The sequence below is a fragment of the Danio rerio genome, chromosome 2 (assembly GCF_052040795.2).
Source record: "Danio rerio strain M-AB ecotype USA chromosome 2, GRCz13ab, whole genome shotgun sequence".
NCBI lineage: Eukaryota > Metazoa > Chordata > Actinopteri > Cypriniformes > Danionidae > Danio > Danio rerio.
The window spans coordinates 2,967,614-2,995,000 of NC_141022.1; the positions used below are offsets into that span (position 1 = coordinate 2,967,614).

The 27,387-nt window shown below is 32.9% G+C and overlaps 1 protein-coding gene across 4 annotated transcripts in view; it reads right to left on the bottom strand.

Annotated features, from left to right (window-relative positions):
- The window catches only part of pth1r (parathyroid hormone 1 receptor), a 217,854-nt gene that overhangs the window by 139,620 nt on the left and 50,847 nt on the right, over positions 1-27,387 (bottom strand). For 2 of the 4 annotated variants that reach the window (XM_087238787.1, XM_087238789.1), the window contains exon 1: positions 20,825-21,833. The exons of 1 other annotated variant lie outside the window; for it this stretch is intronic. In XM_087238787.1, coding sequence (XP_087094913.1) covers positions 20,825-20,899 — 75 coding nt within the window. In that variant the 5' untranslated portion in view covers positions 20,900-21,833. 4 annotated transcript variants of the gene reach the window in all.

The following is a 27,387-nucleotide window of genomic DNA, read 5'->3' on the forward strand; positions in this document are numbered from 1 at the left end:
TTGAAGTCTGAATTATTAGCCCCCCTGAATTATTATTCTGCTTGTTTATTTTTTCCCTAATTTCTATTTAAGGGAAAGCAGATTTTTTAAAAATGAACTCTCTAGTTTTCCAGTAAAGTTCTTATCAACCGCAAAAAAAGACTGAAACTGACATTTAAGAGCCAAAAGCAACATCAATGTTGTAACGCATGTTGTTCTCCATGACAGAGTTTATTGCGTGTCATCTGGCGCTCCGAGGCTCATTTACTAATTGCTAAAGTGGCATTTCTCAATTTGCATTGTTTGCCAAGAAGTACCAATTTTATTTTCTTGATTGCACGGCAAAAAACAGTGATTATTTGTGATTTTTTTATTATCATTACTTGTTATTATTTATTTTTATTTTATTTATTTTTATTGTAATTTTTTTTCAATTTTAATTAATTTATTTTATTTTATGTTTTACTTCTTTACTTTCTTATTTTCTTTAATTTTATTATTATTTTTGTTATTATTACTATTGTTATTTCATGTTTTATTTGAATGAGTTATATATATATATATATATATATATATATATATATATATATATATATATATATATATATATATATATAGTTATTTTTTATTTTAATTTTGTTTATTTATTTTACTTTATTATTTTGTTTTTTATTTTTTTATTGTATTTTTATATATTTCATTTTACCTGATTTACTTAATTTATTTATTTATTTGATATATTTTATTTCTTTATTTTCATTTTTATATTATTATTTAATACATTTTTTACTTATTTAATTTTTTATATATCTATTGTTTTTGTTATTTTAGTTTGTTTACTTTATTTGATAAATCTTTTATTTCTTTATCGTTTTATTTAAATTTTACTTTAATTTACATTATTATTTTAATTTAATTTAACTTTTTATATATATATTTTCAGCATTATTTATTTAAATTTTATTTAATTTATTTATTTTCTTAGTTTTTAACTTTTTATTATTATTTTTGTTACTATTTTTTATTTAGTTTTTTGTTTTATTGTTATTTTTATTAAAAATTTTGTTTTTTTATTTTATTTTATATATATATATATTTTTTCTTAATTTATTTTACTTTTGCACAAAGTGAAATCTGCATGGAAACATAACAACAGTTTTCCAGAACAACATTCCATTTCCAACAGAACAGACAAAAATAAAATATAATTGCTCCAAAACAATCAGTGATGCAACACTAGTGAATAACGAACATTCAGAAATCAGTAATATGTTCGTAATATGGCTCTCCTGAAGTCTTGTTTCAGCATAACAATCCTGTCAGTTTATGTGAAATCTAATCTAAAATTTTATTTATTGCTTGTTTACAAAATACAAAAGCATCCAAGAGCACCACTGACTTCTTACACAGCCTGTTTTAAAGGGCAAAATCTGTTTGTGTGTATTCCGGAGTCAAGGTGAGCCACAAAAAAAAAAGTCCAATCTCTGTGGGTCACCCATCATGCCTTGTTATAGAAAACGTAGTCTAGACCAAGTGACTCACAATGTTCCTGCATTTATTAAAAAGGAAATGCAACATCTCGGGAGCTGTGGAATGCAACTAATGTCTGCCTCATGACTAAATTGTTACTTCGCTACTCAGCTGAATCCATATTTATCCACATTTGTCCACAGAATAACACAGAGGACACTATGTTTGCTTGTATTTGACCCAGCACTCAGACTTCACACTCAGCCGAGGTGTCAATAATGAAGGGTCACACTCAAGTCTTACAGCAGAAGGTCATTCAGGGAGGTTAAAAAAACATTAGTTCATTCATTCATTTTCCTTCGGCTTAGTCCCTTATTTATAAGGTTTCGTCACAGCAGTATGAACTCCCAACTATTCCAGCATATGTGTTACTTAGTGGATGCCTTTTCAGCCGCAACCCATTACTGGGACTTTCTTCTCTATATTGGAAATTGAATAGTTAAATGTTGTTATGTTTCCATGCAGATTTTACTTTATGTGCAAAAATAAAATAAAATCAAAAAATGAAGAAAATAAATAAATAAAAAATAAATAAAATAAATAAATGAAATTAAAATAACAATATAAAAATAATATGAATAAAAAATTATAAAAATAATAATAATAATAATGACAGTATAGTGATAAAATTAAAAAAATATTAAATAAAAATGAATTAATGGAATTAAAACTAAAAAATAACAGAAAAATATATTAAAAACAATATAACTAAAAAATAAATAATATTATAATATTATTTAATTTTTAATTAATAAGAAAATAAAAAAAAATAAAATAAAAAAATATATATACAATTAAGAGATTGAATTAAAATTAAAATAACAATAAGAAATATAAAAGTAAAATAAAATAAATTAAATAAAAATTTAAATAATAAAACAAAATAAAAAATAATTTTAAAAAATTAATGAAATTTAAATAAAAAATAACAATAACAATATAAAAATAAAATGTATCAAAATAAATAGCAATAACAATAAAAAATAAGAAAATAAAGAAATGCAAATATAAAATAAAATAAATAAATGAAACAAAAATAAAAACAACAATATATAAAAATAAATAAGAAAATGAATAATAATTAAATTTAATAAAAAAAATTAAGAAAATAAAGAAATAAAAATACCAAAAATATATATATAAAACATTTCCCAGAGCTGGGTTGCGGCTGGAAGGGCATCCGCAGCGTAAAACGTGCTGAATAAGTTCGCTGTTCATTCCGCTGTGGCGACCCCGGGTTAATAAAGGGACTAAACCAAAAAGAAAATTAATGAATGAATATATAAAAAAATAAATAAAAACAATAACAAGATAAAATTAAACACTAAGAAATTCAAGGAATAAAAATAATACAAAATAAATAAATTAAATTTAAATAAAAAATAAACTAAGACTACCATTTTAAGGAAATTGATTTACTCAACTAATCGAGTTTGTTGTGTAGATGTGTCAATTATTAACTATGTGAGTGTGTTATGAAGAAAACCCATGAAACAAAATTCATGCATCACTAATCAGTGAACCAGTGACGCAGTGCACAATTTCCTAAGTAGACAGATTGCTTTCCACAGTACACGACTGTCTGGGGTAACGTTTATTTGCTGGTGTGTCAAAAAGCATGACAAGTGGGCAACAGGGGATACATGCTACATTACATTTCAAAACTAAGAGTCACAACATCTCTGCCGGGGCTACAAAACACACACAATAAGAAATAATGCAAGATCATGCACTATTTAATCCTGTCAAAAACTGCAGTCCACCAGAAGCTTGTACTGAGAAAACTTTAAAAAAAAATTTAAAAAACAGCAAGATGAATCTGAAGGAGTGAATGATTTCTTCCAGACTGCACTATGCGAATTTGACTGTCCCTGTAGCTGTAAGTCATCACCAATGTCATTTCCAGTCAAAACTTGCTGACATTCACAGAGAGATCCAGATGTGAAATACCTCAAGAACATTGATGATGCATCAGAGCTTTTCTCAAGGGCGGTTTACATGCTGTTTTCAAGTTTTTCGGCTCTATTTTTGTTATATTCTGTTATGTTTTTCTTTATTTGGGATGTATTATTAGGATTTGTTTTCGTATTTCTGTTTTAAGGGGCGACATGATGGCTCAATAGCCCCTTTCACACATACGGACCTCGGAAAGGTTGTATGTGTGAACAGGTCCTTTTTGAAAATACCGGTAAATTCGTTCTGGCTATTTTCCGGAAAGAGAAGTTGTAACATTACCGGCAATTTGCCGGAATGCTGCGCTGTGTGAATGCAGAAGGAAGATTCCCGTAATAAGCGCGTGCACGTCTAGAACGTGCTGACGTGAGACGTCTGCTTTAGCCAATCACAACAGTCAGACGCATTCACGTGCTCGCGGTTTGTGAGAATAAAAGCCTTTGAATATTTTTCCAGACACATTTAGCTGCTAGAAGTTAGTTAGATCACGTTTATATGTTCTTCTTAATGCCAACTGTGTAAATAATCATCGATGAGATGCTTATGATAAGCCGTTGTTTGTTTACCTTCAAGCTTTGCGTGTGCCTGTGAAACAGCCTGTGAGCGCCTGCACACGCACATATTATGAACATTTCGACATGCGAAAGAGATCCTGCGAAAGTTGTTCACAATATTGATCATCCACAGAGTTTGTAATTTAGTCAAATGTTTACAAACACAAGCGCAGCCATTTAAAGCTCATTTGTGGTGAATGATGTCAGAATTTACCGGTATTTTGGAATGGATGTGTGAATGCTCTTTTCCGGAAAATTTCCGTAACGTCCTCGCCTGTGTGAACAGCGCTTTTTTTAAATATACCGGTAAAGTCGTTCCGGAAATTTTCCAGATATTTACCGGTATCACTGTGTGAAAGGGGCTAATGGTTAGCACTGTTAGTCTCCGGGTGCTCCGGTTTCCCCCACAGATCGAAGACATGCGCTATATGGTAAATTAAATTGGCTGTGGTGTATGAGTGTGTGTGTGAATGTGAGAGGGTATGGGTGTTTCCCAGTACTGGGTTGCATCTGGAAGGGCATCTGATGTGTAAAACATTTGCTAGATAAGTTGGTGGTTCATTCCGCTGTGGCGACCCCTGATAAATAAGGAGACTCAGTCGAAGGAAAATGAATGAATACATTTTCCTTTTGAATATGAAGTTGTGTATTTACTCATGAGCATTTCTTTTTTTGTTGTTGTTGTGACATAATATGAGATCATGTGATCCAGAAGTGTATAAAACGAGCAAAAGTTGTGATAAATACACAGCCAAATTAAACTTTAGGGACAAGGCAGCACTGGCGGGCACTCCTTATTGTTGAGCCCTGCTGACACATATTAACATTATTATTTTTAAAATAGTATTAATACATTTTTCATTAATTCATTCATCCATTAAGGCTTTGTTCCTTATTTTTAAGCGGTCGCCACAGCGGAATGAACAGCCAACTATTCCAGCAAATGTTTTTATGCAATGGATGCCCTTCCAGCTGCATCCCAGTACTGGGAAACACCCAAACACACTCCAATAAAATATCATTGAATTATGCAAGGGTGGGACAGCGGCTCAGTGGTTAGCACTGTCACCTCGCAGCAAGAATGTATGTGGTTCGAGTTCCGGCTGGGTCAGTTGTCATTTCTGTGAGGAGTTTGCATGTTCTCCCTGTGTTTCCCCCACAGCCCAAACACATGTGCTATAGGGAATTGAATAAGCTAAATTGGACGTAGGCCCACACAGAATCTGCACGCGCAGAATTCCGCAGATTTTTAGCCCATCATAATTCTGTTTACTTGAGTAAATGTGCGTAAATCGATATTTATTCAGTTTTTAAATTAATTTCAGTAATATTATTGTCTATGAATATTCATTCATTCATTCATTTTCTTGTCAGCTTAGTCCCTTTATTAATCCGGGGTCGCCACAGCGGACTGAACTGCCAACTTATCCAGCACGTTTTTACGCAGCGGATGCCCTTCCAGCCGCAACCCATCTCTGGGAAACATTCACACACACTCATACACTACTGACAATTTAGCCTAGCCAATTCACCTGTACCGCATGTCTTTGGACTGTGGGGGAAACCGGAGCACCCGGAGGAAACCCACGCGAAGGCAGAGAGAACATGCAAACTCCACACAGAAACGCCAACTGAGCCGAGGTTTGAACCAGCGACCTTCTTGTTGTGAGGCGACAGCACTACCTACTGCGCCACTGCCTCGCCTAATATTCAATTCATTTCAATTCAATTCAGCTTTATTTATATTGCGCTTTTTCAATGTAGATTGTGTCAAAGCAGCTTCACATAAATGGTCATAGTATGGTCATGAGAGTCCAAACACTGAAGAGCAACTTCATCGATGAGTAGCTTTTCAGATCCTGAACCATGCAAGCCAGTGGCGACAGCGGAGAGGGAAAAAAAAACTCCACCAATAGGAGAGTGAAGAAAAAAAACCGTGAGAGAAACCAGACTCAGTTCGGTACGACCATTTTAATTTCTCTGCTATGAATATGTTCATCTGATTTATGGACAATGCAGTTTGTAAAGTAATATTTTCTGTCTTTTAGTATGTATATTTTATGAGAGACTTGCTTTATTTACCAAATAAAGTGGATCTAATTCGATTTGCATTTTAAACATAGAATAAAAGTTAAAAAGGTATTATTTTTTATTTCACATATTAAGGTTTTAGTTATGATACTCCCAAAATAATTCAGCAGAAATCCGCAGATTTTTACCGAAATCCTCCGCAGAAATTTTAAAAAGCGTCTGCAGATTCTGTCTGGCTCTAGCCATAGTGTATGTGTGTGAATGAGTGTGTGTTTCCCAGTACTGGGTTGTGGCTGGAAGGGCATCCGCTGTGTAAAACATATTCGCTGTGGTGACCCCTGACGAATAAATGGACAAATGAAAATGAATGAATGAAAGTTTTTTTTGTAATAAGTGTTGGAAATGTCATGGATACATCCACTGTGACGATTAAATAAGAGGAGGAATATCTATTGTGACTGAACTATATCCCAGCGGATTCTCAATGCAATATCTAAATGCAATATTGTATAGTCTGTTTACAATGCTGAGTGTTATTTTTACCATTCCTCATGCATACCTGATTTCTGTTTGTTCTTGCTGAGATTCATCCCAATACATGAGCACTATACACAAACAAATTGCATTATCTTTGAATCCACCGGCCTGCATAATGTAGTGTCAGATCACTTTTACAGCAACACAAAACCTTGCACTTTATATTTCCATATTCTTCTTAAGCGTCTTATACAGTATGCAGAACCATGTATCAAAGAAAATGAGTTTTTCCCATAATTCCCATGCTATCTTTTGCAGACATATGGCCTGGAATCTGTCATTGAGCGGAATTTCCAATAGTGCAACATGAATCACTACAGCTACGCAAACAAGACTGTGAATGAATTGATCTGCTTTGGCTTTCTTCTCCAGCTCTTCACACGGAAGAAAGATTTCGGTCTGATCTATTATCACAGTGTTCCGCGTGTGCTTCAGCTGGATTTGCTTTAAAGAGCTGAGAATCTGACAGTGCTTTACTTTATCTGCAGTGTTTTCGGTGCTACTTTGACAGCTCTGACCTTCAGGAAGAATCCCCACTGATTGGCCCTTACATTTGTGCATCTATTACTAGGTACAAATCGTCATGATTGCAATCAGACTTTCTTTTTTTTTTGCTAAATCCATTCTTTCTAACCTTGCAAGCACTACATAGGAGAAACCAAGGTGTCATTTGTAGAGTAATGGTGTTTGCCGGGATACAGGCCTCTAATTGCTTTCTGCACAGTCACTAAAGTTGAGCCCGGCAGATCTTTGTGTAGTTCTGACATAATAGGTGCGTTCGACTTCATGCAGCGCTGCGCAGATCGATCGAAATATGTCTTAAAGCGGTGCATTCTGGTTAGAAATCTTGTTCGGATTGATGCTGCGCCGACGCCACATGACTGTCACATGTGGCATCAAAGTACCGCGACAGCGCTTCGAGATCAGACGGCAAACTCAGACCGTGCAGCTTCTGAAGAGCGACTGCAGGAGCTCTGATGACGACACCGATATTACACGATTGGCCGAGTTCACCACATGACAACAAACACGTGTATTTCGGGTTTATAATTGGACAAATTCCAATTCAAAAGTTTCAAAACAAACAAATCACTTTTCACACCCTCTCTATCCTGTACACATCTTGCTTATTAAAAGACTACAATATTTACTGCAGTAATCATCTTTTGTTAAATAATCTGGTTATAAAGTTAGCTTGTTTGCACAGGTTTATTTTTAACTTTTTTATACAGACTATTTACTGCATTCATCTCCATGAACGATTTAAATGATATATTTTAGTGTATATTTTAGTGAATAACCTAAATAAGTCTTACAGACTTGAAATAAGAAAATCATCATCATTGATCCTGCCACTCTAAAGCTCTCTTAACAAATTAAGTCTAGCAGTTTATAGGCTGCCTGCTCTTTCTGGGAAACTTCTACATCTCTCACTTATTTTACCTTTTGTTCTTTTCAACACAATCTTTTTGGATTAAAATGCTTTTTTGAAAATTCATTCATTATCCAAAATAATCTCATTTATTAAGACCTAATCAAAACACCTTGTTTTGCTTTTTACATTGGAAATTTTTATATCTCTATAAATGTACATATATGTAAACCCATTTTTAGCATATTCAAACAAGAAGTATTAGCCCAAAGATTGATGTTTAACTCCTAGAATTTATGCTTATTGCTTTGTATTTAATAGACCTGTTCGTTTTTATGTTTATATTAACCTCTCATTTCCTCTTATTTCTCTCATGCATTTGTTTTATATTTTATTCACAATTCTCTCTTATTGTTTAAAAAGGAACTACAGTTTGTAGAAACTGTATTCTGTTTTATTTGTAAATGTTTTATTGTTATAAATAAAAATAACAAAAAAATATGATGACGCCATGTGATCGGTCATCATGACTGCAGCAACTTTGAGTCCCGAAGTGTCCAGCTGTCCGTCTTGACGGCTCCGTTTTCAACTCCGCCCCCGCCTGCGCTCGGCTAATCTCGTTGATCACCGGCTGCAGCTGAGCTTCATGTCGAACGCACCTATTGACTACTGTTTTTAAACAGGTTTCCCTCCATCAGATTGGTCAGCCAATCAGAAATCCTGTCTTAAATGTACCCTATTGGTTGAGCCTGTGCTGCGTTTGATTGGTCAAGCAAAGCAAACTAATAATGGCAACACAGGCTCATTGTGAATATGTACCCCTGTACACATTTCAGGAGAGTGCAAATTATGTAGCCGGAGGTACGTATGTCTGCATTTCGTCTTTAAAATCCGCCAACGGCTTCTGTTTCTTTTCAGCTACCAGCTGTCCACTTACCTCCATGTGGACAGCTTGTCCGCTGTTACCAGTATGCCCAGTACCTCGCCATGTATGTTGGCGGACTTGACCATGTCAACAGGGTTCAAGTCCAGCAAAGAACAGTTTTTGGAAAGAAGGTAAAACAAAAGGTAAAAAGTAAAATAAAGAAGTAAATAACAAGGTGAGATCGTGGTAAGATCTAATAACGTGGTAAACCTCTGGCAGCTGCGAGGGCTTTTTTTCTGGGTTACTTTTGAAAACACTGTCGGTTATGTTAAGGGAAGGGGTGGGGGTTATCGGTCTGTCCATCGGTCAGTCAGACAATCGACAGCGACCTCTGGTGGACTTGAGAACAGCAGGCACGAATGGCACTCGTGAGAGCGATTTGAGATCTGAAAAAACATAAGCAGCGGCCTCTGGTGGACTCACGAAAACAAAAACTGCATAGAAGGGAACATATCCATAATGAGCCTGGGTTAAATAATTGCGTATTTTTTGTATTTATAGGCAGATTTAAACTTCTCACAAAAACTTTCCGCCTAATTCACAAAACATGTTTGCACATGAGTTTTTCCTTAAACTCTTTCTTCTGTTGGTGATTTTAAATTGTTCTCAGGAAGCGTCCTCATGCACCCGATAAGCAGTTTGCATAATATGCGCCCACTCCACCTCCATATAAGGGTTTTCCGCAAAGTGGCCCTTATATGGAGGTGGAGTGGGCGTGTATTATTCAAACTGTTATCCAGAGGAAATTATAAAAAGTCAAATCATGAATTAGGAAGAGAAATCGATGGCAACGAAACAAATAAACAAAGCACTTTAGCAGAATGAGAGTTTTGATGTTTATTTTTTCTGCAGAATGGACTTTTTTTTAACTGCAGGCGCACAAAGTTGAGCCCTGGCAGATCTCTGTGTAGTTCTGAAATAATAAATACTGGTTTCCTTGCATCCGCCATTGGTCAGCCAATCAATATTACTGTCTCAAAAGTATGCCATTGGTTGAGTTTGTGCTGAATTGGTCACACAAAGCAATGAATTTAATTTAATAGTAATTGCATACTTTTTTGCATTTATATGAACATTTGAACTTCTGACGGCTTTTACAGCTTGTAAAAATTGTTTGTGTATGCAAATAAAACCTAGATGTACCGTTTGTTTGGGGTCATTTTTATGTGATTGGTAACATTGTATATGTTCATAAAGGCTTTGTTTCATTTATTTAATTTTTTTTATACGTTCACTACCTGACAAAGGTCTTGTGGCCTATCCAAGTTTTAGAAACAACAAATATTAACTTGACTTCTATTTGCTTATTTGGTCCGAGAAGTGGCTCAATTTAAAGGCAAAGGCCTCTAGATTACGCTTATTTGACCAAAATAAATGTGATCATTCTTAGATTTTTTAATGATTTCATTAGGACAGTAAGATCTGACTTTGCTTAGACAAAAGTCTCGTCAATGAACAGAAATAATGTCCAGTATAGAATATAAAGTCCTGCTGCAGTGGAGACAGAATGAATATTGTGTCTGACTCCATCATGAGCTTGCAGGACTGCATCCATACATCTCTGACTCAAATCACTGATTAATAAAGTCATCTGGAATGGCAGAGAAAGCCTTCCTACAGGACTCCCAGAGTTCATCAAGATTTTTTGGATTCATCTTCAATGCGTCCTCCATCTAACCCTAGACATGCTCAATAATGTTCATATCTAGTGACTGGGCTGGCCAATCCTGGAGCACCGTTGCTTTCAGGAGCTTTGATGTGGAGGCTGAAGTATGAGAAGGAGCGCTATCCTGCTGGAGAATTGTCCCTCTCCTGTGGTTTGTAATGTAATGGGCAGCACAAATGTCTCGTTACCTCAGGCTGTTAAGGTGCCGTCCACTCTGCAGATCTCTCGCACGCCCCCATACTGAATGTAACCCCAAACCATGATTTTTCCTTTACCAAACTTGACTGATTTCTCTGAGAATATTGGCTCCATGCGGCTTCCAGTATTCCTTCAGCAGTATGTGGGATGATTGGGATGCAGCCCCTTTTTCAAATGATCAACTGGAAGTCAAGTTTTTATTTGTTGCTCTTACAACTGGGATCGACGACAAGACTTTTGTCAGGTAGTGTCAGCTATATAATTACAGACATTCAGTATTTTGTTAAGCACTGAACTATAGCATAAAATCGTTTTCATAGAAAGGTTAGTAATTAACATTTACACAATTATTTATGTATAAAAAAAAAATTTGAAGTGTTTCTCTAAGTGCAAATGAGGCCTAAGATTATGCAGATTTGATGACTTTAAAGGAGTTCACCCAAAAAGGAAAATTCTGTCATCATATACTCCCTTGTTCCAAGATTGGACTTCATTTTTTTACTGAAGATACATTGAAGTAACCTGTAACCTTGACTTTTCATTGTGTTTGCTTTTCCTACTATGGCCGTCAACGGTTTTTAGCTTTCTTCAGAATATCTGGAATAAAAAGACAGAAACTCTTAAGAGGTTTTGAAGGTGCGTAAATTAGCATTTTTGTGCGAACTACCCCTTTAATACAGTAGATGCATTTGCATACATTGCTAACACACAATTATCAGTTCTATGAATGGATATGGTAAAGATGTGCACTATTGAGTATGTTTGTGTAATGTAAATCTGAACATCCGTCCTTCCTTTGGGACTTTTCCCCCCTGAGCAAGGCAGACTAAGTTAATTACAAATCGTTCACAGTTAAGAATAAACATCAATGAGAAGAAAGCAGCACCGGTGACTGGGGGTCACTGCACGTTAATGTTACCTTTGTGCGTTTTTGAAGGTTGCAACCTCTACACATTAAATCTAACACAACAAGCAGACGAAGATCAGTGCACACAAAAGCGTACTCCCACTAAGAAGTCAACATTCCTCTTTGAGAGTTGAATACTCCTTGCTAAAGATGAAAGCAAGAGAGAAGAAAATACCTCTAGTGAAAGCGCCATCCTTCATTTCTGGATGATAGAGACGATTACTGACATACAGCGTGTATTGGCAACAGTTCATGACTCAGAGTTCATAACGCGTGTGTTAATAGTTAAGGCCTCGGCTTCAATGGTGTGGTAAAGGCAGTGTTTGACTCAAGAAAATGTTGTTTACTTGACTTCCCTTGACCTTTCGTGAGGATTTTCCCCCACCTTTTCCACCCGAAGAATGTTGGAGTGTGAGTAACTCAATGCCAGTTTTACAGCCAGCTAAATAGGTGACACAGCTAGCACAAATATTTCAGCGAGAAGCATTTTGCCTGTCAAGATTTCTGGAGGCAGTCCATGATATTCAAAGCTGTGTGTGTGTGAAGAGACTTGTGCATTTCGTTTATTCATTATATATTGAGGTCTCCTTGCTGACTGCTGATGATACTGTACTTTTTGGGTTCCGATATTTGGTTAAAAAAATAGAAGCAATACAAAAATAATAATACAAATATTTGAGAAATATATAATAATCTGACAGTTTTCTCAGACCCTTTCCCTCAATGGATTGAACCCAAGTCAAAGTCAAAGTTAAAGTCAGCTTTATTGTCAATTCAGCCACATGTACAAGACATTTAGAGAATCGAAATTGCGTTACTCTCAGACCCAAGGTGCTTAACATTAATATAAAAAATATATAAAAAATAGTAGAGTTTAAGAAAAAGAAAATTTACAGTATATACATTGTACATAAAATGTGGTCTAAAAAAATATACATAGGTATTAAAATTGTAATAAAATTGTAAACAATACAGTGACATTAAGTCTAGGCCTGCCGCGATATATGAAAATAAGGGTTGTTCATTTTGGAGTCTTGATATATAGTGTCTACATAGAAATTTAAGATGATTAGGCTACAAGTCATGATCGACTTTGGTTTTTACTTGGTTTTTAATAAATCACTATATAGCTGAAGAGATGCAGCTGTTTAACATGATTGAAAAAAACAGTATTTAAAACTGCCATTCCACCCATGTACAGCAAATTAAAAGACAACATAGTAAAAGAGATAAATGACATCTTCCTTTGCCTCTGCCAATTCAGATTTGGTCAAAAATGACCCCATAAAAATACATGAGCATTTGTGCAACAAGGACAAGCTCAGAAAGAATGTTCAGCACAGCTGGTAACATTGTTCCCAAAGGAAGATCTTGATAAACATGTTGGTGTTTCTGTCTCGGAATCTGCCTGATTATTGATACAAAAATTGTCTGTAGAGGTGCCTGAGATGCTTAAAAAGTCTTTTGACTTAAACGAGTTATTTTGTTCTTACACTTTTTTTGTTTACATCTATTATTGTTCTTATATTTTCAGATTTTCTTTTTCATGTACCAATTCAATGTCTAAATATTCTTTAAAAATCAAAACGATGTTTGTTCTTTGAAACAGTGAACTGGAATTTAGGCATGGGTCGTATAAGACTCTGACGGTACAGTATGATAACCTAGGATAAAAATATAAATATAGTGTCACGGTATCACGGTATTGTGATTGCTGCTGTAAAATTTTTCTGTTCCCAATGCTTTCCTGTTTGTTCTCCACTATCCTATCCCAATGAAAGGGATCTATACTATCCTACCTAAAGGGGCTAATATTTTTGTCCTTAAAATGTTTATTAAAAAATTAATAACTGCTTTTATTCCAGTCGAAATAAAACAAATAAGACTTTCTCCAGAAGAAAAAATATTATCAGACATACTGTGAAAATTTCTTTGCCCTGTTAAACAAAATTTGGGAAATATTTAAAAAAAGAAAAAAAATCAAAGGGGGGTTAATAATTCTGACTTCAACTGTATATAATTTTTTTGACACTTGACACATTGTTCTGCACTCCGGGGTCACATTTAATTTATTCAACCACCATCAACTACAGCCAAGTGATTGTTTCCTCATAGTCAATATTGATTACACAGATCTTTTCAATATGAATTGATTCACACTTAATCTATTTCCCTTAATTTAATTAAGGAACACCAATGGAAACATGTAAAGGTTATCTATCACTCGGGACTTCCTCTATCAGTCACTGAGATGTGTAAAGTAATGAAGACATGCTTTTAGATTCAGGTCAGACTCACGTGTTTGGTCTCATCTGTTGAAGTGAAATAAATGAATTAATTCAAATCTGGATCAAAGACAAAAGCACTTTAGGAGTGACTGTGTTGCCAAGTGAGTTTTACATTCCTGTTAAAAAAAAATATCTGTTTATTCTATTCTGTACACTATATTAACGTCTGTTAGGTAATGTCAAACAATACATGCAGCGTGAGATCTCTGTGTGGCTAATGTGCAGTTAAGCTTGAAATTAATAAACACAAAAGTAACTTAATTTAATTTTATATGCACCATGACTGCATTTTTTGTGAAGATATAATAATGTATGCACTAATAAATGCAAACAAATAATGCCAAAACACAGTTTAAGACAGAAAAAAACTAATTTATTTGTGCTATATAATGCTTTATTTTACATAACGGAAAAACCTTAGGATAATGAGACAATTCTGTTTAGTATAGACTTCAGGTCAGTCTAATAATATTTTATTCTACATTCACGGTTTTACATCTACATTACCAACATTACATTAATCTAATATGAAAAAGTAAAAAAAATTAAGCGGGAAAATCTGGTTGGATATAATAAAGCTATGTTGGCTGTGCAGAAAAACATAGAAAACAATAATGAATAGAATAAAAGACTAAGAATGCACTTTAAACACCAGAGCGATCATCACCAAACATAAATCACTTACACAGATACCACCTAAACAACAACAAAGGAATATTTCTTGATTATATGTCATGGTATGATTGATTTTCAATGTATACCACCAAACTTGTTTATTTATAGTGCATTAAACCATTAAACCACTGGTACATTGTAATCACATACCCCAAATCCAATCATTTATCAACATTAAACAGACACAATTAGTTAGACTGTACAAAATGAACTACAACTATATATATATATATATATATATATATATATATATATATATATATATATATATATATATATATATATATACATACAGTTAAAGTCAGAAGAAAAAAAAATCTTCTTTTTAAAATATTTTCCAAATGATGTTTAACAGAGCAAGGACATATTCACACTATGTTTGACAATATTTTTTTTCTTCTAGAGAAAGTCTTATTTGTTTTATTTCGGCTAGACCAAAAGAAGTTTTGAATTTTTATGAACCCTTTTAGGGACAAAATTATTAGCCCCTTTAAGCTATATTTTTTCTCGATAATCTACAGAACAAACCATCGTTATACAATAACTTGCCTAATTACCCTAACCTGCCTAGTTAACTTAATTAACCTAGTTAAGCCTTTAAATGTCACTTTAAGCTGTATAGAAGTGTCTTGAAAAATATCTATTAAAATATTATTTACAGACATCATGGTAAAGATAAAATAAATCTGTTATTAGAAATGAGTTATTAAAATTGTTATGTTTAGAAATGTGTTGAAAAATAAATTGGGGAAAAAATAAACGAGGGTTTAATAATTTAGGGGGGCTTATAATTCTGACTTCAACTATATATATATATATATATATATATATATATATATATATATATATATATATATATATATATATATATATATATATATATACACACAGTTGAAGTCAGAACTATTAGCCCCCCTAAAGTTTACTATTTTTAGTCAGTTTGCTTGATGTAAGTTGAGATGACTGGAAAAGTTAATTTGATTCAACCAAAACAATAGGCAGAAATCTTTTTTTTTTTTTTGTTTTTGTTTTTTTTACCATAAACTTACAAATAGAAATATACATACATTAACCGGCCACTTTATTAGGTAAACCTGTCCAACTTATTTTTTGAGTAATGTGGTGTGGGGGATATTTTTCTTGGCACACTTTGTGCCCATTAATACCAACTGACCATCGTGTCAAAGCCACAGCTTACCTGAGTATTGTTGCTGACCATGCCCATCCCTTTACAGTGTACCCATCTTCTGATGGCTACTTCCAGCAGGATAACACACCATGCCAAAAAGCGTGAAATATCTCAGACTGGTTTCTTGAACATGACAATGAGTTCACTGTACACAAATGGCCTCCACAGTCACCCGAGCTCAATCAAATAAAGCACCTTTGAGATGGGATGGATGTGCAGCCAACAAATCTGCTGCAACTGCGTGATGCTATCATGTCAATATGAACCAATATCTCTGAGGAATATTTCCAGTACTTTGTTGAATCTATGCCACGAAGGATTAAGCCAGTTTTGAAGACAAAATGGGGTCCAACCTGATACTAGTAAGGTGTACCTAATAAAGTGGCCTGGTAGTGTATATTTCAAGCTGTTTGTTGCCAATCAACAGTTTTATGTAATGTAACAGATCTAAAAACGAATAATCATTTAGAGCACTTAACCCTACGCCAAACCCAATCAATCAACATTAACAGACAGATACAACTAGTCAGAATGTACAAAATGAACTACAATGTTTACGAAGCTTTACTTACAATTTTTAACCGGTTTGTTTGACGTAAGTTGAGATAACTAGAAAAGTTAATTTGATTCAACAAAAACTATACACATGAATCATTTTTGTTACTATAAATTTACAAATATACGCCATGCCTTTTGATGCCAAACAACCGTTTTATATGATGTAACAGATCTAAAACGACTGATTTTCAACTCCATCCACAGCATAAACTGTGATCACGTTCCTAATTTGCAGATTTGTTATGTCAGCTTTGATTTTGAAACGCCATTGGCTCTTGTGTGTCTCATGACGAACTGCATTACAAACTTCATATTTATCTTTTGCATAATATGCGCCTGCCCTAATGGAGTGCGATCATTTTCAGAGATTAAAGCCTTAAGTTCCTCTGATCTTCATATAAATAGACTGTATGGAGACTTGCAGTTCACCATCACTCATTTGTAATGCTTTTATGGAGGGTTTTTCTGAAGTAAATTCCTTTGACTTTTGAGCTCCAACATTCCTGGAGGATACCGGGAGATATACATAATGACTGTAGTGTGGTTATTGCTGAACAAACCTTTTCTTTTTTTGTTCTCTATTGAGAAAGTGCCACTGATATAATACAGTAGCAACACATGTATGGTGTAAACGCCAATGCTGCAAGTTGACACACAAGCCACAGTGATGGTAACAACCAAAAATAGTGCTAAAGATTTATAAATATACACTCACCGGCCACTTTATTAGGTACACCTGTCCAACTGCGCAAATTTCTAATCAGCCAATCACATGGCAGCAACTCAATGCATTTAGGCATGGCCAACATGATCTGCAGCCATCTTCTGATGGCTCCTTCCAGCAGGATGAAGCATAAAGCGTGAATCATCTCAGACTGGTTTCTTGAACATGACAATGTTATCACTGTACTCAAATGGCCTCCACAGTCACCAGATCTCAATCCAATAGAGCACCTTTGAGATGTGGTGGAACAGGAGATTGGCATCATGGATGTGCTGCTAACAAATCAGCAGCAACTGCATGATGCTGTCATGGGAATACGGACCAAAACCTCAGGAATATTTCTAGTACCTTGCTTTATCTATGCCACAAAGGATAAAGGCAGTTCTGAAGGCTAAACGGGGTCCAACCCGGTACTTGTAAGGCGTACCTAATAAAGTGGCCGGTGAGTGTACATCAGCTGTAGACATGCAACATACTGTAATAAAAGTATTGACAATATACCTAATGTATTCATGTCAGGCATGCATTGTGGATGTCAATCAGTAGACTACCAAATTATTATGCACAGACTTCACTTTCACCTACTTAACTGTCCTCAAACATGCTCGATATGTCAGAAATTCACAAAAGAGGTCTTGGAGAAGCATTTCAAAAAGCCACAAAGTCATAATGCCTGCTTCTTAAGCATATTTGTATGGCAGAAGCAGTGATTCTGTTGCCAAAGTTGTCCTGTTTTCTCAAAAATAATGAATATAAAGACATAAGCATGTGACAAATATAAAAAAAAAAAACTGGGCAATTAATATTTACAAAAGAAAATGTTTTTAGTGAAGTATAAGACATGCAGTCTCTTTTAATATGCAGATATGTGAGTAGCTGACATGGAATTTCAAGCATTCTGTAATGCAATTACACAAGCAATTTCTATGAACTCAAGTATTCATTTTTACATGACTTATTCATCTTCAGTATTTTATTTGTCACACCACTATTTAGGTGAAGTGATAAAAGTCGAAATATGATAACAAAGAACGAAGTATTGTTCCACAAAGTAGAAAATATGCGTAAATTTGCAGTTTTCTGTATTTTGTGATTAATTTGTGATTTTTTTCTGCATTTTGGGACCTTAAACTTTAAACCTTGAAATTTTTTTAAAGTGACTTTTATTAAAAATTTTACTAGTTTAAAGTGATATATTGTCTGTGTTGGTGTTGTATATTGCAGTACAAAAAACTGCCAGTACATTTTCTCTTTAGTCAACAGACTTAATTCTCTATATATTATTTTGTATACATTAAATTATTTCAAACGGCTCAAATGTCAATAAAAGACAATTTGTTAACCTGTAGAGTTGAATTTTCAACATCAAATGTTGACAGAGCAGAGATCAACATCCCATAATGCAATTCACAACCAAAAATAAACGGAACACATCACAAAATACGGCCACTGTTAATTAACGCATATTTTTTACAATGTAGTCGTCACACCAATACTGTAGTCCGTTCCTGCCCCATGCACACACAAACTTTAGCTAAAACTATTTGTAGGTGTTTTACTTCAAACTTTACTTTTGCTTTACTAATATTTTATGTCAATATTAGTGGGGCCTATTTCCATGATCTTGCCTGGAGCCCCAGAAACCCGCAGGCCAGCCCTGAGGGTGGCCATGTGGTTTGGTGCTCAAATAAGAATGACTTTTTTTGTAAATGTAGAACTGAATATATGCATATACACTGAAAAAATGATGTCTGCAAAATTGTTGCAAAGTTAAATTTAAACAAACAAATTAAAATGCCAATGTTCAACTTAATTTATTTGTTTAAATTCAGCCCAAATAAATTGTTTACAACCACTTACCTTAAAAATAAAACAGTAAATGCAAAGAATCAAATTTGAATAATCTTTTTCAGTGTATATTTAGTATATACTTTTAATATATTGAAAATAATGAATATAGGATAAGCAACTAAAAAATCATTTTTTAACAGCTTCGAGAGTGAGAATAGACTAACATATGCATGCTTGTTGACATATTGATCTTCTTATAATCTTCATTATCTTGTAATGACAACGCATAACTTTCTTGTTTATGCTGTGACAAACTGCAATTTTCAGCTTCAATTTTTGGGTGGTTAGAATTTTAATGGAACGTATTTGATGATGTATAAAAAGTGTGGAAAAAGCAGCATCCTTTTACATGCCACATCACATCACTGAGTAAGAATGCCTGTTTTTAATAATTATATTTTAATTAGCAGGTTCCGTATTTCATAATTTTGAGGGTTTTTTTTTGTTTGTTTATTTGTGAATTGTATTATGAGATATTATGAGCTTGTATTATGTATTATGCTGGCTTGTATTATGATTTTATTATGAGATGTTGGATTCGGCAGTCTATTTTCGATTATGAAAATTAAACTGTGTACACTGTAAAAAAAAATTTAGGTTCCACACAATCGTTTTGTGTTGGGACAACCTAAATGAATTAGGTTAAATTATTATTATTATTATTATTATTATTATTATTATTATTATTATTATTATTTTACAAATTTAAATGGATTAAACATAAAATAATTAAGTTGCTCCAATAAAATCTCAAGATTTGTGTTTTCAACTCATTTTAAATAAGTAGTTTGAGCAAGCAACAAAAAAATGTTGTATTAAACTTCATACTAATGTTTTAGTGGTTCAAAATTATATATTGTATAATACATAATATATAAATAATTAAGTCTGTAAAATTAAAAAAAAAAATACTGACAGATTATACTGAAAAAAGTATTTCTGCAAAACTGTTGCAAACTATTTATATGTGTTGAATTTAAACTAAAATTAAATTTAGTAATGTTCAACTTAGTTTGTTTAAATTCAGCCCAAATAAATAGTTTACAGCCACTTAACTTTAAAACATTGTAAATCCAAGGAACCATATTTGAATCACTTTTTAGTGTATTACCAGGTTTTTGTAGCGTGCAACACCAAACCAGACAATAAATCACATCAAACTACAAAAGAAATGTCAATAAAAGTCACTTTTGCAACATCAAAAGTTGTTAGACAAAAGATCAAGGTACCATAATGCAAATAAAAGCCATAAATAAATAATAACAATAATAAAAAAAACATGAATCACAAAATACAGAAAATGTAAATTTACGGATTTTGACTGTATATATTTTTTCTCAGATGCCTGCATCAAAGCACTATTTCTAAAGATGATTATCAATGCATAGGTAAACCTAAAGTTTATAATAAATTAGATTTATATGATGGTAGCTACTGTACAAAGTTGTAACAAATAAGCCATAAAGCATTAACAACAGACAGCATCTTCAGTCTACGTGCCATACAGTGGAAATACGACAGCGAGCATCAATTCTCAACACAAGGCTTTTAGACAAGCTTGATGAATTAAAAGAGGAGACTGTGGCACCCCCTAGGGCTAGTGATATCCCTAAATGCTAGCCAGTATTTAGACAATTGCCACTATCCATCCTTGACATTCAACAGTCAGGCAATATTAAGTGTTGAAGTGGATTAGGAGAGTCAGCAAGACACATCATCAAGAACGAACACCGCACAAATGAGCATTGCTTTCATGACAATTAACAGAAAGAAAGAAAGAAAGAAAGAAAGAAAGAAAGAAAGAAAGAAAGAAAGAAAGAAAGAAAGAAAGAAAGAAAGAAAGAAAGAAAGAAAGAAAGAAAGAAAGAAAGAAAGAAAGACACTTACCAGACCATAGACGAAACTCAGCAAGGTGCCGCAGAAGAGAAAGCCTAAAGTGCGTACGATAAGCGTGGCTCCCATCCCGACGCAAGTTCACGCAAATGTGCTGTCAGTTTAAAATGGGATTTCTCTGGTGTTTACGTCTGTTTAAGCGCCTTCAAAGAGCCAGTCATTTCGCTTCCATCTCCTCCCCTCCCATTAGTACATCGTTTGCTGGTATATAAAAAAGTATGAATATTCTCTCACGGCTTTTTCCTTGTCACAGCTTTGCAGGCTCGATTCAAACTGTTCCCACTCTCTCTCTCCCGCTCGCGTTTTATTTCTCTGCATCTGTCTGCCTTTTCTTTCTTTTTTTCTGAAATTACATCCACATGTCAGAACTATTTATGTCCTTCTCTCTTCTGCGGTAGGAAGTTCAAATGATTCTTTGTGGAGTAGAAACCGACACTTTATTTTTAGGTCTTTTAAATTTCCCTTCAGCCCTGAGGTAAAAAAGCGGCATAATAAAGCGGTGTCCCTCAGACTCCGAGCTGCTTCATTTTCTCTCAAGACATCAAAAACGGCGAAAAGTAACGGTTGAAACGGTCTTAACGGAAACTGATGTGGTAAATGTAAGCAAAATACACACAATATTCGGGCTTTACAGTTCTGGCACAGCTACTCAGGCGCAAATGTGTTCAATACGCTTAAAGTTTGCTTATTTATAAGCAAGTAACTCAAAACATGCTGCTAAATACCTCACGAGTCTAACAAAGTTTCACATCAATCACTAAACTGACATGCGCTTTACGTTAGTTTTGAGGCAGATGTGGATCTGACAGCCGCATTGTGAGGATAAACGCCAAACAAATTTGACAAAGTAATGTCAAACAAATCCGTTGACGTCGCGTTCTGATGACAAACATTATATTAATGTTATCTATTAATAAAAAAGAAAGTTGTCTTCATTGACAAAACGGCTCCAGACACGAACACGTCGGTAACCCTCACTGAACCTCTGGCTGTAGTACATATTGAAGCGGAGAGTGAAAGAGGCAGGTATTGCCAAGAGAATGTTGGATTCTGATTGGCTCACAAGGGAAGGGGGAGCGATTTTATTGGCTTACGGTCTCAAGGGTTTCATTACACCTCGACACGCGGGCCCCGCCCCTTTCGCACAAGCCGCGCATTCAGTGCTGTGCTTTATGTTGGCAGAAGGTGGTTTCACAGCGGTCCGCGTCCACACCGTGCAATGCAACCGATGAATATATGCAGATTCAATGCTGGGTAAAACATTTTCACTGGCTTCTGAAATACATCTTTCAGCAATGGTTTTAATATTTGCCTTTTTTATTGCATACATTCTTGAACAGTTGAGTCTGCTTGTCAAAACATCTCGGCTTGCAAATCTGGCTTTAGTTTTATATTAACTCTTATTGACACTTTTTGCTGATATATATATATATATATATATATATATATATATATATATATATATATATATATATATATATATATATATATATATATTTTTTTTTTTTGCTGATATATATATATATATATATATATATATATATATATATATATTATATTCATAGTTATATATATATATATATATTCCCGTAATTTCTGTTTAACAGAGAGAAGATTATTTCAACACATTTCTAATAATAATAGTTTTAATAGCTCATAAATGATTTATTTTTTTATTTTATCTTTGAAATGATGACAGTAAATAATATTAGACTAGATATTTTTCAAGACACTAGCATTCAGCTTAAAGTGACATTTAAAGGCTTAATAAGGTTAAAGGTTAGGGTAATTAGGCAAGTTATTGCATAACGATGGTTTGTTCTGTAGACTATTGAAAAAATATATATAGATTAAAGTAGCTAAAAAAATTTCATTAAAATGGTAAATAAAAAAAATTCAACTGCTTTATTCTAGCTGAAATTACGTTACACATAATTTGGGAAATATTTAAAAAAGAAGAAAAAAAATCAGAGGGGCTAATAGTTCTGACCTTAACTTTATATATTTCTGACTTCAACTGTTATTATTATTTATTTATTAATTTATTTTTGTGGTGTATGGGCTTCGTAGCCAGTCTACAAAAATTGGTTCATTTTGCCCAAAATGTGGACCTTTTTGCAGTTATTTAATTCATTTCTTCTTTAATTATGAGGTTTAAATATTGCATTTTTAAAAACTTTTAAGCTTAATTTTTATCTAGATTAGCTTGTCTGATGGTCATCATAACCACACTTTTTAACGTACCAAAATATTGACAAAATGTGGAATAAAGAAAAATAAAGAAAAAAACTTATTATAAAACACAAATTTATTACATTGTATAAATTAAAAACTGTAGCCTATTGTCATTTATTAGGAAAATAACAAACTGACCAGCACATTCAACTTTCCTCAGTCAGAATAAGGCCACTTGAATATTGAACAATTAAATAATAATGATAATAATGATGATGATGATGATGATGATGATGATGATGATGATATTGTAGAGCTTAATGATTTTTCTAGCCTATCTTGTAAAAAGTACCAATGAATATTATAATGGATAACAGCAATAGCAGCAATTAGTATTAAAATTTGGTAATTTGTTTCAAGATTTAGAATAAAAGTTCTTTGTAAAATGTTTTCTGTATTTACCAAAAATATAGTAAGTAAAACCAAATAATACATTAAATAATCCCAGTCTTCTCAATCCGAGCAAAGCTTTTATTTTTATATGAAGAACACACTAAATGTTTTCTCTGGGACAAACTCTGCAAACTATTTACGTGATAACATTCTTAAAGAGAAGTCTGTTTTTCAGTTTTGTTTGGATCTAGAGCAGACCAACATCTTACCATAAAATAAATATCCTTATTTTTGTCTTCTGGACAATTCCCTGACCAAATTTAAGTGGAAACTGACTATTTCTAGAAACTAAATTGCACGAGCAGTCAGGGTTGTTTTTACGCTTGATTATTTATATATTTTTTCTATCCCTAATGTCTCAGTGATTAAAGTAAAAGGTTCAATGAAAAAATTAAAAAACATTTTTCCACAAAAAATGACAACCCCGTCTCCCTCGATAGGAGCTATAAAAAGTTTTAAAGCGTTAATGTTTTTTTTTTTTCTTTCAGTGACTTTAAAGAGGTGGCTTAGTGGTTAGGACTGTCACCTCACATCAAGAAGGTCCCTGGTTCGAGTCCCGGCAGGGCCAGTGTGCATTTCTGTGTGGAGTTTGCATGTTCTCATCGAGTTGGCGTGGGTTTCCTTCGGGGACTCCGGTTTCCCCCACAGTCCAAACACATGTTAGGTTAAAGTGACATTTAGAGGCTTTTGACTTTAAGTACATAATATATAGATATATATATAATATATAATTCTAAACTGGGATGATTTTTTTATTATTATTATTATTTTGTACAGATGGAGCGTTATCATTTTACAGAAATGGAAACAAGTTGCTAGCCAGTGCTAAAAAAAAATAAAATAATAATAATAATAATAATAAATAATAATAATAAAAGATCATGGTTTCCAGCACACGTTATTTAACACCTCCCCGTAATCCTCCAGAGCAATGCTAAACCCCTGCAGTGATGATCCAAAGGCAGACGGCAATTTCATTTTCCTATCACACACGCCACAGCGCACATTTCTAAGCCTGTTTCGTTCTAGTCGATATTGCTGGATCCCCATTAGTTGCTATATTGTCATTGAAACAGATAGCCTCTGATCCCCGCCTGCCATCTGCCAACGTTAAAAAAAAAGAAATCCACCTACAGCACAGCACAAGTCCCGGATAAACGCAGAAACAAATAGATGAGCATTATATGATGACAGTGTTAAGCCTCTTCTACGTGCAGAGAGCGTTTCAATTCTCAAATTAGACCGTCTAGCTTTTTAAATAGGCTCTTGCATCCTTTTTATTATTATTATATTTGAGTGGAATGCATTGCTGTATGTAATCCCTTGTAATAATGCTTCATTGATTGTTGCTGTGAGCTTGTTAAGGTTTTTTAAGGATGACAGATTGAGGTTTTATGTCTTTCTGTTATTTGTTATCTATAAAGTTATTTCATTATTATCTTCTATATTGTTTAGCTGTATTATTCTTGATGAGGTTCGGTTTGATTCACTGTTTTTCAGAAAGCCTGATAAATTGGACAATAAGTTTTTCTTATATTTTGAATATGTTTGATTGTCTGTGCTTTTTTAAATAAGTAGAATGAACTAATTTTGTCCAACAGCATTAAATAAAATGTTAATGGTTATTTCTAATCTATTTCAAAACAAAGTTGCAAAGCGCAGAGCTTTAAAAATGATCATATTCATTGATAATTGTAATACTACTACAACAACAACAATAACAACAATAATAATAATAATAAAGATTTTATAATGAGTTTTTAGAATAACAAAATACTACGACAAAGTTCTAAATTTTTCTTTCTGTAAATAAAATAAAATAAAACAATAAAATAAGTAAAATCTAATTATTACAATTCTAATCAAGTTTATTCAGTTTAATTTTGCTCCAACTGAAATTTTTTTAATTAATTAAATAAATTAATAAATGATAATACATGTATTTAATAAATAAATAAATAAATAAATAAATAAAACTATGACTCAAACAGCAATGTTGCAGTAAAATAATGTTCACAATTCTGGAAAATAAAAAAAATATATAAATAAAAGCTGCATTATGCTTGCCTGTATACAAATAATTTGAAAGAAATTTGAATTTCTTTACTTTTGTTGTACGAACTGAATTAAACTAAATTAAATTGAATTAAACATATTTTTCACATGCCGTTTCATTCGTAACGCTTTATGCACACATACACAGTAGCGTGCGTTCTCGGTTTTATCTCGAATAACATTTTTTCATATGTTGGAGGTCAAAATCAAAATAGAATTTCTATTAGTTGCACATACCTAATTTACTGTATATATTAATGAAATAAAATAAAAAATAAAATTTAAAGCATTATGCATGTCTGTATACCAATGTGTTTTATGTAAAAAAAAGAAACGAAACACAAAACAAAACAAAAACAGAAAACATAAACACAACACAAAATTAAACAAAAAATGAAACAAAAGAAAAAGAAAAAGCAATAAAAATAAAAACAAAACAAATCAAACAAATGAACAAACAAAACAAATCAAACAAACGAAACAAACAAAAAAAACTTTAAAAATCTAACAAACAAAACAAATCAAACAAAACAAAACAAAACAAAACAAAACAAAACAAATGAAACGGAACGAAACAAAACAACAAAAAAACAACACAAAACGAAATGAAACAAAAAAACAAAACAAATGCAAAACAAACTAATGAAACAAACAAACAAAATAAAACAAACAAAACAAATCAAACAAACAAAACAAACAAAACAAATCAAACAAACAAACAAAACAAACAAACAAACAAACAAACAAACAAACAAAAAATAAAACAAATCAAACAAACAAAACAAAACAACGACACAAAACGAAATGAAACAAAAAATAAAACAAATGCAAAACAAACAAATCAAACAAACAAAATAAATCAAACAAAACAAAAATAAACAAAAATAAACAAAAAAAAAACAATACAAAAAACAAAAAACAACACAAAACGAAATAAAAAACACAAAAACAACACAAAACTAAGCAAAAAACAAAACAAAACAAACAAACAAAACAAATGAAACAAAACAAAAATACACCAAAAAACTAATCAAATGAAACAAACAATACAAAACAAACTAAATAAATTAAATCAAACAAAACAGACAAAAACTAAACAAAAACTCAAAGCATCATTCATGTCTGAACACAAATGTTTCATTGTTGTAACCTGTGTTCAGGTTTTACTGAAATATGCAAATAATGTTTATATGATAACAGAAATACTCATTATAAGTTATGCATCCACACTTTAAAAATGGATTCCAATATTTTAAAGAGTTCTCCCTTCTATAAGTCATCAAAAACCAAAAAGTCAAGAGTTCATCACTTACTATAATTAAACTCAAATTAAATGTAATGTATCAGTTTTGTGCAAAACACTTTAATAAACCAGACGTAGCAGCTCCTGTCACTGATTTCAGTCCAAAGGTTAGCATGGCCCGACAAATCGCTTTGTATCTGGAGCAGATGGTGGACATACGCCCTGGGACATTTACAATACAGCCTTTAAATGCCATGGAAAGCGGCTGCAGACCCTCAGATCAGACCCCATATGGCCAGACATGAACGTGTCCTGTAAAGACCCACTACGACTGCAGCAGTCCTTGATAAGCTATTTGATAAGCACATTTTCTATTTGTTTCTACAGCTGGCAAATAAATAAATAAATAAATATTTTTTGCATATTTAATAATAATAAAAATAATAATATTAATAACACAAGTCTTCTATTTCTTATTAAAAACCAAAATGTCAGTGCATTTCTCACAATTGTAAAAAAACAATATATGTATATATATATATATATATTAAAATAAATAAAAATAAAATAAAACTCTAAGCATTATGCATGTCTGCACACAAACAATTTATCTAGAAGTCAAAATACTTGA